Source organism: Kogia breviceps, chromosome 11 (genome assembly GCF_026419965.1).
Source record: "Kogia breviceps isolate mKogBre1 chromosome 11, mKogBre1 haplotype 1, whole genome shotgun sequence".
NCBI classification, from domain to species: domain Eukaryota; kingdom Metazoa; phylum Chordata; class Mammalia; order Artiodactyla; family Physeteridae; genus Kogia; species Kogia breviceps.
Genome location: NC_081320.1, coordinates 5,456,999 through 5,470,642, shown reverse-complemented (window position 1 = coordinate 5,470,642; position 13,644 = coordinate 5,456,999). Strand labels below are relative to the sequence as shown.

Sequence of the window (13,644 nt, the reverse complement as noted above, 5' to 3'; positions counted from 1 at the left end):
TCCTTTGCTTTAAATAACTGCTGGTTGGGGGGATGGGGGACTATCTGAGGTAAAAGAAGTGAGGTTAAGATACGATATTGAAGTTGCATCCTCAAAATTTGTGGAAACTTTTTGTCTGCCTCTTTGTATTGGATAGCCTTAATCCTGTATTATTGCCTTCCACTCTTAAAATTAAAGATTTGTTTTCTGGAAAACACTTTTTATTCCTGTATGCTGTAAAATTCACATTTTAAACAGTAACCCTGTATATCTTTTTTTTTAATGGGTTTTTTTTTTTTTTTTTTTTTTTTTTGCGGTACGCCGGCCTCTCACTGCCGTGGCCTCTCCCGTTGCGGAGCACAGGCTCCGGACGCGCAGGCCCAGCGGCCACGGCTCACGGGCCCAGCCGCTCTGCGGCACGTGGGATCCTACCGGACCGGGGCACGAACCCGTGTCCCCTGCATCGGCAGGCGGACTCTCAACCACTGCGCCACCAGGGAAGCCCAAGGAGGTAGATGTTAAGCGGGTTTTTTGTGGGGCTGAGACTGATGACGATCTGTCTGTCCCCAGACGCGTGGTTTTTATGCTACTGGATGTTTTCATTGCCTTTCTAGGCTCTTCTGGAGCTTGAGCCGTGCGGCTGGTGTGGCTGTGGTGCAGAGCTGCAGGGAGCAGCTGTTCTGGGGGGAAGGGCTCCTCCAGCTGGGAGGCTCGGGGACACACTGTACACATTTCTGACGGAGTATAAAGCATCCATCAGGACTTTTCCCAAGAAGGACCAACCGTACCGTGGGCCGTACCTGAATGGATTGGTCTGGTTCACAGCACAACTTCCCTTCGGGTTTTGTTAAGACTCGAGGTCAGTCACCCGTCTAGTCTAGGGGAGGGGGTGGATCCTACAGGGTCAGACTCCTCCGTCGGCTGGTCAGGTGCGTGTCTGGGACTCAGGGTTAGGGTTCTGTATTCCTCCCTTTTTCTCTCTTCACGTGATTTGGTATGTTTCTAAAAAGTAGGGGAAAGTAGAAGGGAGAGGCGTTTTAGATTATTTTCCTAGTTGGAATTGGAAAATAAGGAGACGAGGTTTAATCGCTGGGGCTCTCCTGTAGCTTTTCTCCACCTGCGGTCGTGAGGCGCCATCACTCGCAAGCAAGGAGGTTTTTTGTTTTTTGTTTTAAAAGGGGTCGGGGGCAGCCAAGTAAACTTAAAATATGTATATATATATAAATTTATTTATTTTTGGCTGCGTTGAGTCTTCGTTGCTGCGCGCGGGCTTTCTCTAGTCGCGTCGAGCGGGGGCTTCTCTTGTTGCGCAGCACGGGCTCCAGGCGCGCGGGCTTCAGTAGTTGTGACTCACGGGCTTAGTTGCTCCGCGGCACGTGGGGTCTTCCCGGACCAGGGCTTGAACCCGCGTCCCCTGCACTGGCAGGCGGATTCTTAGCCACTGTGCCTCCAGGAAGTCCAAGTAAGGAGTTTTGAGAAGCACTGGGGCGGCTGTGCATCCGCGCAGGTCCCCCTGGGTGAGCGCGGATGCTGTGTAATGTCGCCGGTGATGCACTTACCTGAATTTTGTTACCTAAAAGCTCTTGGAAAGGGGGCGTCTGCCAGGAGCTAGAATATCTCGCTTCTATTTTCTGTTTTCCCCAAAGACTTGTGGAACTCGGTCCTTGTCTTCTTGAGTCAATTCTGTGGAAGCATCTTTGAATCCTCAGAGCCGAGGGAATGGCTCTTCACACGTGGTTTCCGTGAAGATCCCGCAGACACTTCTCCAGGCTGTAAAGTTGTGTCAGGCCCCTCCATGGTATCTGAGTGGAAACTGCCACTTCAGAGCAAAGGGGGGAGTCCCTTTCCAGATACGCAGATTACCCACAGTGAAGAGAATTATTTGAAAGTAACAAAACACACCTTTACACTAAGGCTTATTTCCTTGTTGCCACGATTGGCACACGATTGCAGGTTTCTGTTATCCAGGAAGCACCAGGAGCCAGGTTGGAGGTACTTACTTCCTATTTTGGCTTAACACCATGACACTTGCAAGATAGCTGACCGAAGGAAGATCTGATTACTTTCCTCTAGACTGTCCGTGCTTCTTTTTCCTCTTTCACTCACCTGCTGTGGTATATCATGACACAGATCATATAAGCAGGAATTAGGGTAGCTCGTGAGGGTGGGAGGTGAGGGAGACAGGAAGGGTGAGGGAAAGGTCAAGGTAAAACCATGAAACATACCCCAAAATCTTTGCTTGACCACTAAGATCCTCGAGGTCAGAATTAGAAAATCACTGAGCTTTGTAAATACTGGCCATTGGACACCGTCCACCACCAATCACTACCCATCCCGACCCTGGCAGAGAACACTTCACTACCCCGGCAGAGAGTATGGTCTATTACTTGCTTAATTTTGGCAATTTCTATACTTTTGATTCAGGCATAAACTAAATAGCTTGCTTATAGCAATTGAGATGAAACAAAAGTTATTTTAATGATCTTATCAAAAGCATATTTTGCACATTAATTTTGTTCAGTTGATTTCCTATGTGTGACTTAATTTTTTTTTTTTTTTTTTTTTTTTTTTTTTTTTTTTTTTGCGGTACGCGGGCCTCTCACTGCTGTGGCCTCTCCCGTTGCGGAGCACGGGCTCCGGACGCGCAGGCGCAGCGGCCACGGCTCACGGGCCCAGCCGCTCCGCGGCACGTGGGATCTTCCCGGACCGGGGCACGAACCTGCGTCCCCCGCGTCGGCAGGCGGACTCTCAACCCCTGCGCCACCAGGGAAGCCCCGACTTAAATTTTTAAAAATTATGATGATATTCCTTTAGTGGTGGGAAGTGGGACCGGATGGTCTCTGTGTTGTTGGGAATTGAGGCTCTTCAGTCTTCCGCCTGGTAGAGGAATCAAAACATCTGTAGATCCAAGTTGTTGCGTTCTGAACACCCTGGGTTCTAATGTAATGAGCCGTATAAAACACATTGAGTCTCAGATTCCTTCACAGGCAGATGCCCTAAAAGGCTTAGTGGTTATTACCTGCAAGGGTGTAGGTTGTAGGTGGTGTGGTGTTTTTGTCTGCTGATTCCATTAACTGGGTTCATTTCAGTTGACCCCCTTCCACCCCACCCCCCTCCACCCCCCGATGGGCGTTTGTTCCCACTTCTTTGCACACCTGGTAATTTTTAATTGGATGCCAGCCATGTGAGTTTTACCTTATTGGGTACTGGACGTTTTACATGTTTATGATATTCTTGATCTTTCCCCTGGGATACGGTTAGTTACTTGGAACCCGTCTGAGCCTTTTAAGGTCTGTTCCTTGGGGTCAGATCAGTGTTTAGTCTAGAGCTAGTTTTACCCCACTGTGGAGGCAGGAGCTTCCTGAATGCTCTGCCCGAATTCCTGTGAACGATGAGATTTTTCCAGTCTGGACAGTGGCAGCAGGCACTGTTCCCCGGTCCTCTGGGGGCCCTCCCCTGACCCCAGGAGGATGTGTTGGGGGCTCTGCTCAGGCCTCCTGCCCTGTCTCTGCACCTCCCCCCTGACCTCTGCCCTGCCCTCTCCAGCTCCCCCTCGGCTGTGTCCTCAGCTCAGCATCCTTTGGGCTCCGGGGGGTGTCCTCTCGCTTTGCTGCAGCCTGGGATCTCCCAGGGCAGCGAGCTCGGCGGTTGTAGGTCTTCCCGCACGTTCCCATCTCTCAGAGGTCACCGTCCTTCAATCCCTGCTGTCCAGGGTCCTAAAACTCTTTCGTACGTTTTATCTATTGTAGTTGTTCAAGCGGGAGTATATCTGGCCCTTGGCGCTCCTCCTTAGCCTGGAACAGAAGTTTGTCCTTTGTCCTTTTCACTTGCAGACTATTTTCAGAGCCAGCCTTTGACTGACTTGCCGCGTCAATTGTGTAAGCAGGGGCTCTGTGCACGTGAGTGCGCGACGGAGCCGGTCAGAAACGCACAGACGTGCGATGTTTTCCACACTCACAGCTCCTCCAGAGCTGTGCCCCTTCTTGCCCCCGCTTACCAGGGCCTGGCTTTCAGGTTTCAACGTGTGCGCACTGCTCTTGGTGGAGCTCGCCCCTGGCTTAGGGAAGGGCGTGGGCACAGAGGCAAGACTCTGTCCAGGGCCCTCGGGCAGGTCAGGAAGGTGAAGCTGGCACGATGGCTGATCCCGGGCTCCAGGCACCTCTCCTTTGCTCCGGAAGCAAGTTGAGTTTGGAAATTTCTGATCTCAGGAAGTCATGGGCCTGGATTGGTACCGTTGGAGCCAACAGGAAGACGTGACCGTGGAGGTCCGAGCTCTGGGTGGCGCTGACCCAGCGGAAGGCAGGTTAACCAGCAAGGTTGCCGTTCTTCAAACTCCCATCACCCTCCCCGTGCGGCTGAGCACTGGAGTGGGCACTCCAGCAGGGGGCGTGAGGGCCCTCGCGCCGGGAGGGCGGGGCAGCTGGCTGTGCGGACTCCGGAAGGAAGCTGCTCAATTGGATGGTTACGGAGTTAACGCCCCTGCTCGAGACTCTTAAGTTCCCCCACGTAGGAAAATAGTATTGTTGGAAATTGGGCAAGTGAAAGAAGACATCTGTAATCCAGAGGTAATCTTTGGGAACAGTTCTTCTTTCTTTCTGTATACACATTGAAGCGTGTGGAGTTATCTAAATGTACTTGTGCACTGGTGTTGCGAATGGCAAAATGCTGACGTTAAGCATATATTATTTTGTCATCTGAGCATTTTGGATTACTGATCTCTTTCTGGTCTCATAGTATAATTACCAGTTTGGTTATGTAGGGTACGGAAAAAAACCCTTTCCTTCTACCCTTCTAGGTTCTTGATCATGTAATAAAAGATGAACAAGAGGAAAACAAACAGGTTTGCTAACTTGTCTATCTCATATGTACATGGGCGCCTTCACAAGGAGAATGAAGACTCAAAGAAGACTCTGTCTGTGTACCAGGTTGAACAAAGAGATGCCACTGTGGACCAGTAACTAAACCATATGGGGCAGCTAACAGAAGATAAGAGGCTTGCTTGTACAGAATTCTTTGGGCCTCAACCCCCTGGCTCTGGTGATAAGAATGTTTTGTCCAGTTGGTATAGGAAGGATGCCCTTCATATGGGAGTTTCATCGCTTGCTTTCAGGAAGAAAAGGGGAGGTCAGAGCACCTTTTTTTGTCCCTGCTGTTTTTCAAGTACCTTTAGCTTAAAATAATCCCATGTCAAAGAAGCATATTCTGGGGTGACAATCAAGTGTTTTGGTGGAGGATTTGATTTTGGTCGCTCTGGGCCTTACCCAGGAGATCTGCTTTCCATCTCTGTCGGGACCTAAGTTTCAGCTCCTACTTTAGGGGCCATACTTCAGGGTCCCCAGTGGAGGAGGAAAATGGATGGGTTCTAAAATCAAGTATTGATGTGACTTATTTCAAGTTAGACTATCGAAGCCACTTGTACCCTGGGGAATTGTGTCCTGTAAATTGGGGCTTGACACTTTGGGAAGTTCTAATAGTTTCGTTTAGATCCTGGAGAAAAGAGCGATGGGTCTTAGCTGACTTTGTGGTTTGAGTTAGCTCACCGTGTTCGTTCGCCGTGCTGTGCTTGTTGGTCAGGGGTCGTCCCGGAGGTGTGTCTTGGCCTCCTTGCCAGCACCAGTCTCCCCAGGATTTTCGTGAGTGAGTGAGGTTGAGGAAAGTGGGTTGTACTTGCTGTCCTGCACCGTCTCGTCACAGTCTGAAGTCGCCCCCCCCGCCGTGCCCGTGCCGGTGGACGGCGCTGCCCTGTCCTTCTCCGCTTTACCACGCTGCTCTTCGAGCCCAGTCGAGTGACACAGCCTCACTGAAATACAGCAGATTCCGTAGAAGACTTTGCTGAGTCAAGCAGAGTCCTATGTGGTGGTGTCTGTCTACAGAAAGAGCGCGTTAAGGGCTTCCGGGCCGTTGGAGTTAGACTTTGGGATCTCAGAAGTCCATTGGCTCAGTAGCAAAACTAGGGAGCATGTCTTTTTGTCTGAAATGTGTTCAAGGCAGTATTCTTTGTTGAGTAAGATGTCACGAGTGCCTGATTTCCATTGCAGCTATGTTAATTTTGTCATTTTTCTGTTGGGGTTTTTGTTCCGGAGCTGATGGATCTTCTGAGATGGACGCGGATTAATTTTAAAGAACGTTCCATTCCTTCCTTCGACCAGATCCTGTACCTTCATTTTGCCTTCTAGAAGCTTCCCTGCAGAGTCGTGTTCGCCTCTGTATGGTTGAATTATCAGTGAATTTAAGTTGCAGAACTTTCCATATGTCTATGTCTGAGTCATAAAAATTAATTTTGGTTAATCCAGCTTCGTGTGATACTGAATAACACTGTCCGATGTCGCTGGGATTTGCCAAGTCAAAGGTGATCTGCCCTCATTTCTCTGCTAGTTCACAGTCCCGTAAAGAAGGGTTCGGTAGTAGTTAACCAAAACAAACTTGTAAACTTTTTTCTAAAATGGATATTTCATGGCTATTTTCATTCTAAGTATATACATTTTGGTGGTGAAATCTGCCAGAGAGACTCACATATTTCATTTTATTCGTATTCTCTCCATCTAGTAAAGATAGAGGGAATAATGAACTGCCCTTCCTGTTTTTGTTCAGCTCTCGGTGAGTAGGCTTAGTTCTGTAAGGAGGGGCTGCTTGGGAGAGCATCCCCCAGACCTCCCGGATCCTCCCAGCCGGCTTACTGGAGGTCCGCCTGCTGCAAGTGGAAGGAGACCGAATTTTGGTAACAAGAGAGTTTAAACGACGTTTTAAGGAGTCATTAAGAAACCCCACCAGTCCTATGCACTGCTCTGCGCTCAGACTGTGGAGTGGGCAGGGCTTTTCCTGTGACTCCCAACCCCACAGCGGCTTTTGAGGGTGACCACGATTCAGAGGCACCCTCCCCGTCCTCCCGCCCCATCCCCTAGCAGCCAAGGAAGGCAGAGGAAGACTCCTCCCTAGTCTTGGCCCGGCCGAGACAAAGACCTCTTCTGCCGGAGCCTGCTCCCCTGGGGAGAGTCCCGAATGCGAATTGGCATCAGCTGCCTTAGATACCCAGGGGGCTGGCAGCGGCCTCATCCCTGGAGGAGACCCGGAGCGGCCTGCTCTCCTCCCCAAATGTCCTCTCTCCTCTCTCAAGTGACCCTTAATTTTTTTTTTTTCCATCTGTACACGTGACCGTGGCCTCCTGAAGAGGAGGGTGAAGGGCAGAGGCCTTTGGACCCGGCCCGGGTGCTTGGAGACGTCACTTCCTCGTGGGGCGTTGCTGCATCCACTCCTTTGCAGATGGGGGGTTTGCCGTCGTTTTAAAAATGCAGCTAGTCTCCTCTGAGTCTGTGTCCCGCTGCATCTTTCCTGGCGAAATGAGGTGTCTGTGTTTGGTGGTGCTGTGTATGCATTTAAATACTGGAATGAGAACACCAAACTTGTGTTCACCTAATGACTGAAGGGAGGTTCGAACTCAGGTTGGTTCGTTATTACCCTAAAGACACCGTACAAGACACCCTATTATAAGCATTAGTTGTGATTAGGACTCCAGCTGTAGTTGGCTCCAGACTGTTGGTAGATTCTGCGTTTCTGATGCTTTTCCTCCGAGGTGGGCACTCGTAATTAGACAGTGGATGACAGTTAGTGGTGCCGAGTGCCTTTTTATCTTAGAAACTGTGCAATAGCCATCTATTTGCAAATCAGAGAAGCCAGAAAAGGAATGTTTCAAAGTCTATATAATCCTTATCCTGAAATGATGATTTGAGAGGACAGTATGTTTTCCTCTCAGTATTTGTAGTTCAGTTTCATCTGCTTCCAGGATTTGACTGCTTAAGACCCCAGAAGTATTCTGGCAAGTGACATTGATCTGATTACTGTATTTTCGGAAAATATTTGGGTGTTTCAGTCACATTAGAAAAGCTGTTGCCAAACTGTGTTTAAGCTGTTCTTATGTCATATTTCATTGTTTGTAACTTGCAGCCCAGTTTCAAAGATGTTACAGCCCGTGTCTTATGGTTGATGGTGAATCATAGTTTCGTTACGATAAGTGATTGGGTGTCTGTCTAGCAGCATCTTAGGTTCAGGGAGGTGTGTTGTGCCGTGATGATCCTCCAGCAGTATTACCCGTGTGCATGTTAAGTGCTTTTCACACCGGTGAGCAGTACCGCATTTAAGCCTGTGTGGGGATCTTTAAACGATAAGATGTGTGAGGATTTTAACTCGGTGGGCTCCAAAAACATCAGGTGCCGATGGAGGGTCTTGGTTGCTCTTATATAGAGCGGGGAACGAGTTAGATCCTGGAAGACACTGGTTTTTGTCACTAAAAGAAAAGAGATGTCAAAACCAGTCACAGTATGTCAAGACCCTTAATTATTGCTCAGGAAGCTTCTTGTGGGAGAACTGTAGGTAGCGTTTGCTTTCTGTCCAGAAGTGAAACCCACTGGCAGAGCATCCCAGGGACTAAAGACCCTGGGCTGACTTAGCCGGCGTGGGGGGGGCAGGTGGAGGCCCCTAGGAAGGGTTAGGGACGGAGCGATGAAGTCCCGCCTTCCGTCCCGGAAGGCACACGTGACTGCATGAAGTGAGTGGCTGCGCTCTTAGCACAGAAAATTAAAATCAGTAGTGTATTGATTTTCCCTCTTCTAGTTCAGCATTGTTCCTTTTGTTTTTGTGTAATCTTTGTACCCCAGATCCTTACAGGTTTACTGGTTTTGGAAAAGAGGAAAAAAAATCAAACCTTTAGTTGAGTTTCCAATCGGGAGTAACACCACCTCCTTTCCAGCAGGAGGGAGGCTATGGCCAGACTCGCGCTCATTTTCGTTAGGAACGTGTCAGTCTCGGCAGGCCTCGTCGGGGTGTCCTGGCTGCCCAGGAACCCAGAGGCTGCGGGCAGCGAGTCGTGAGCTGCGATCCAGAGAGAGCAGGGCCCTGTCCCGGCAGGTGGCGGTCCTTCCACGGCATATGGGCGTGAACGTGAGCGTGAGCGTAAGATAAAGCCGTGGGTGGATGGGGCTTCCTAGTTCTGCTTGGGGCACGCTTCCTTGTGCCCGGTATGAACCAAAGCTGTTGCCCCTTTATGTTTTATAGTGTAAAGTTTCTATACGATAAAGGTGTGTGATTGTGGAATACTAGCCAGGCTAAGCACTGGTTTTGTTTAGAATTAAGCTAATTAATTATCCTAGTTGTTCAGCCTCTTATTGTTCATTGCTGCTTTAACCATGGCCATTGAAATTCATACGCATTTGGTGTGATTTACATATATATCGGTTTTGAATGAGAAGTATTACACAGACTAGTGTCTAGACCGTACTTGGCCATGTGACTCTGCTCCATATTTATGTCATGATCTGCCAAAGTCACATGACAACCATGCCTGTCATCTGTATGCTGCAATATTCTCATACTTATGTCTCTGGACTGAGCTGGAAGCCACCACCACGAGACTCACTGGTGTCAGATGATTACATGTTTTGGTGGGTATTGGGTTTATTAATCAGTAATGACCGACTGAAAGTTGTTTTTAAAAAGACATTTTCATTTTTCATTTGATCTCCCTGTTAATATCTAATTAATGATGTTGCCCTAAGAGCAGTGTTTGCAAACCAAACTTTCTTTGGGTCTGTGAGGCCTCATGAAAGGTCCTTGGAGATGCTAGGCTGCAGCAGTAGGTTGTGTGTGTGTGTGTGTGTGTGTGTGTGTGTGTGTGTGCGCGCACCATTTGTGCATATACACGTACCTACGCGGCTCAGAATCCCTGAGTCTTCCCTGGAGAGGGAAGGATATCGGCTAAAGTGGAAGGAGTGTGTCAGTGTAGAAAAGTCAGGAGGTTTTAGGGAACCACTCATCATTTCCTGTTGAAAATACATCACGTAAAGGGAATTCTAGAGATCTGGTTATGAGGCTTTTCTCAAAGATCTTCTTTATCTTCCCTCAAACACCTCTTTTCTAACCAAGGCAGATGTTCTCTCTTCCTGCACATTGTCTCTTTTTTCTCACTTTAATTCTGCTTTCCTCTCATTCTCTTGCTACCTGTAAACCTTTCTTCGGATGACTCTTTGCAGGTGGTTTGGCCTTACCCTCTCCCCGTGTCCGAGTGTGCAGCAGGGGACAGGACGCCCCCGATGATGCGGTTTTCCCTGGGGCGAGGTGGGGGGCGGTTGGTGTGGGAGAAGGCAGAGACCTCAACATTCACAAGAGCAACTTATTTTTATTTTCCGGACCTTTGTCACCATCTGTCCCCTGCATTCTCCCTCTAATCTTCTCATACAGACTCTTCATTTCTTCCTCTGCTCATCTTAGTAAAGCAAGCGGGGGCGGGGGGGGGGTGGACGAGCCCAGTCTAGGGACAGCCTGCCACCACTCAGTGGTGGTTATGTTTCTGGGCTCCTGGACTGGCCCGAGTCTCTTGGGGGCACTGTCCGTCCAGGACCACAGGGCCCCTGAGCTTGGCCCCTGCCCCCGACCCAGGGTGACGCCGCTGTGTGAGGCTCTCAGAGGTGAGCCTTAAGTGCGTCGGTCGATTTAGGCTCGCAAATGTTCTCTAGAAAAGAAGCAGCCCTTCCTAGTCATTTGAAACAGTATCAGCCAGTTTCCTTGTTCCTCCCATTTTTACAGATGAGCCAGTTGAGGCCCAGAGAAGTGGAGCGGATGGCCTTGGGGTCACGAGGCCCCGCGAGCTCTCTGCTCCTGCAGCTTCCTGTTTCGTCTTTACCTTCTGTGCCTGTGTTTCTTCTTGCAGAGCTTGTAATCTCATTTCAAAGGATGCATGCCCGAAAGTCCCCAATTACTGGCACAAGGGTAAAGTGTCTCTCCCTTGCTGGAGGGGCTGGGAACGTCTGATTGCCTGCGTGTGGAGAAAGTAAAATCCTGTATGTCATTCAAAAGCTGTGCACTATTTTTTCTTAAGGATGAAGAGGAGGAAATCAAGCTGGAGATAAATATGCTGAAGAAATATTCTCATCATAGAAATATTGCAACGTATTATGGTGCTTTCATTAAAAAGAGCCCCCCAGGACACGATGACCAACTCTGGGTAGGCAGACGTTTCCTGAGCGTTCTGTGGGGTTTCCTCTTTGATTGTATTTAAAAGGGCATTAAGAACCTTCCAGAGGGGGGAGGAGAGAGAACAGCAAAGAAAAAGGGGTAACATCTGGTATCTTCCCTGGCCTTCTCAGTGGAAGGTGTCCTGTTTATTTTGGTGTTGATTTCACATGGCAGGAAAAAGAGTTAACTTTGTGTTTTGGGAATAAAATGGCACATTAAAAAAAAAAAAAGTAACAAAATGGCAAGGAAATTAGTAGCTTGAAAATAAAAGCAATGTGATAGAAACTTTATGGGAATTAATTAGTGTGGAATCTCAACTAAATGCATCTTTCTTTACTACCTTGGAATGAGAGACAAATTGCAAGAAAACAAACTTAGTTCATTAATTTATTAAGAACAGTGGACTCCAGGGAAATTTATAGAATTTATACATATTCAACCGTATCTCTTATTGAATACATTTCTATTCAAGATGATGACACTGAGATAGTGTCAGATCTGTGGCTGTCACGTTATGCCAAAGGTACTGGACTTATAGGGCAGGAAGATAGATGAATACTCTTCTAATTTTTTAAAAAAGCCATTAGAGACTATTTGCAAAGTTAGGAAAGTAAAAGGGAAACAGTTACCTTTATTTCCATGCTCGTATCCAAACACGGTTAAATTTTTAGAATAGTTCAACTCAATTTATTTTCTAAGTACTTTGGAAATGTACTTGTGTCCCTATTGTTGAAACATTTAGGTATTGTAAACAGTGTCTTTTAAAAAATGATGTGCTGCTTAAAAGTATATTTCTCATTTTAAAGAGAAATTTTTACACTATTTTAAAACTGTACTCAACCCAGTTAATATAAAATAGTTTGAGAACCACGATGTGTGGAAAATAGAACATTTTAGACACTGGCAAGTCGGAAAGCCTGTTAAGGAGTATTTGGATCGGATTTCTGATGACTGGGCGTTGGTGAGGAGCAAAGGGTCCACTTGCGTCTGTGCTCGGGAGGGAAGGGGGGCTTCAGGGCCCCTGCACGGGCTGCGCCGTGGAACGTGAGGACGCCGATCTCCTGGGCCGGGTGTCCGTGCCGAAGAGATGGGGGGGTGCGATGAGATGCGCTCTCAGGAATTCAGTGCCCCCACGGTGGCCGTGCGCCCAGACCTTTAGGAAAGGGGGGCGGTTAGGCTGCCCCCGACCTACCCGGGTGTGTGCTGACATCTGTGGTGCTCTGGCCACTGGTGGGACGTGTTGGCCGCAGCGTGTCTTGTCTCTCTCCAGCTTGTCATGGAGTTCTGCGGGGCCGGCTCCATCACAGACCTCGTGAAGAACACCAAGGGCAACACGCTCAAGGAGGACTGGATAGCCTACATCTCCCGGGAGATCCTGAGGGTAAGCGGGGCGCGGCGGGGTGGCGGGGTGCCGGCTTGTGCTCCCCTTCCGCTTGCCCAGCCCCCGGGGTTTCTGTGCGTCAGCTGCGACCCGGACTGCTTATTCTTTTCTTGACAACCAAGCGTTCTGTACCACCCGCTGGCTTTGATAGTTTAAGCCACGTCATGGTTTTGAGTCTGGCAAGTATCCAAAGAAACTAGACTTAGAATAGGTTCTTTTTGGTTTTTTTTTTTTGGTATTTCCCTGAATTCATCTTGCAGTTATGAAGAAGAAAATCAGAGTGGAGAGGAGGAGAAATAATCTGTAACTCTTGTGTTTATGGGAATTGTGTGTCTAACCTTATAAAGCAGTTTTTTAATTTTTTTATTTTTTTTGCGGTACGCGGGCCTCTCACCGCCGCGGCCTCTCCCGTCGCGGAGCACAGGCTCCGGACGCGCAGGCTCGGCGGCCACGGCTCACGGGCCCAGCCGCTCCGCGGCACGTGGGATCTTCCCGGACCGGGGCACGAACCCGCGTCCCCTGCATCGGCAGGCGGACCCTCAACCACTGCGCCACCAGGGAAGCCCTAGAAAGCAATATTAATGGCGCTAAATGGTGGCTTTCAAAATCAACTTGTGGACTTCGGCATTAACTGTTAGAATCTGTTGGCAGTATTCATGAGGAGAAGTTATAATGTTTAATGTTATTGACAGCCAATTGGAAAGCTGGTTTATGATGTCAGAGCAAGTTCTTGGCTACCATTTTAGCGGCTTCTAAATGATTCCTTTCTGTAGTAGAGCCGTCCTGACAGCACAGGCAGAGCGTTTGAAAGTTTCATATTTGAACACGGCGCACGGGCCTCTTCCCCGTGGTCAGCCGGCACAGTTTTTCTCTCTACTTCACCCCTCAGTCGCACACTTAAATTACGTGGTTGGATTTCATTTACCGGCCACATTTTAAAAATAAAGACTGTGGAGTTGAACTGGAATCTAATTCTTATGGTTCTGTCACTAATAAAAAAAATGTTACTTTATTTTTTATTTATAGATAAATTTGCTCCACTTTTTACACTTAAGTTTCATAGAGGACTGCAGGTTGAAAAAAATGTCGTCTAGAATTCAGAGATAGTTTGAATTTCTTTTTATTTAGAAAGTTTACAGAGCCCTTGACAATAGACAATTCTCTTAGGAAACCCAGTTGTAGAGGGTGAGATGGAGACCCTGTTTTCTTATCATCACATTCAAATTTCATTATAAAAATATCAAGATTCTTTTATGGTTACTGTAGGAGCCTTAACATGC

At 48.2% G+C, this 13,644-nt stretch overlaps 1 protein-coding gene across 49 annotated transcripts in view; it reads left to right on the top strand.

Annotated features, from left to right (window-relative positions):
• Positions 1 to 13,644, top strand: part of MAP4K4 (mitogen-activated protein kinase kinase kinase kinase 4) — a 173,801-nt gene that overhangs the window by 98,528 nt on the left and 61,629 nt on the right. For all 49 annotated transcript variants that reach the window (XM_059079475.2, XM_067007083.1, XM_059079452.2 and 46 more), the window contains 2 exons: positions 10,847 to 10,972; positions 12,254 to 12,364. In XM_059079475.2, coding sequence (XP_058935458.1) covers positions 10,847 to 10,972; positions 12,254 to 12,364 — 237 coding nt within the window. The remainder of the gene's footprint in view (positions 1 to 10,846; positions 10,973 to 12,253; positions 12,365 to 13,644) is intronic.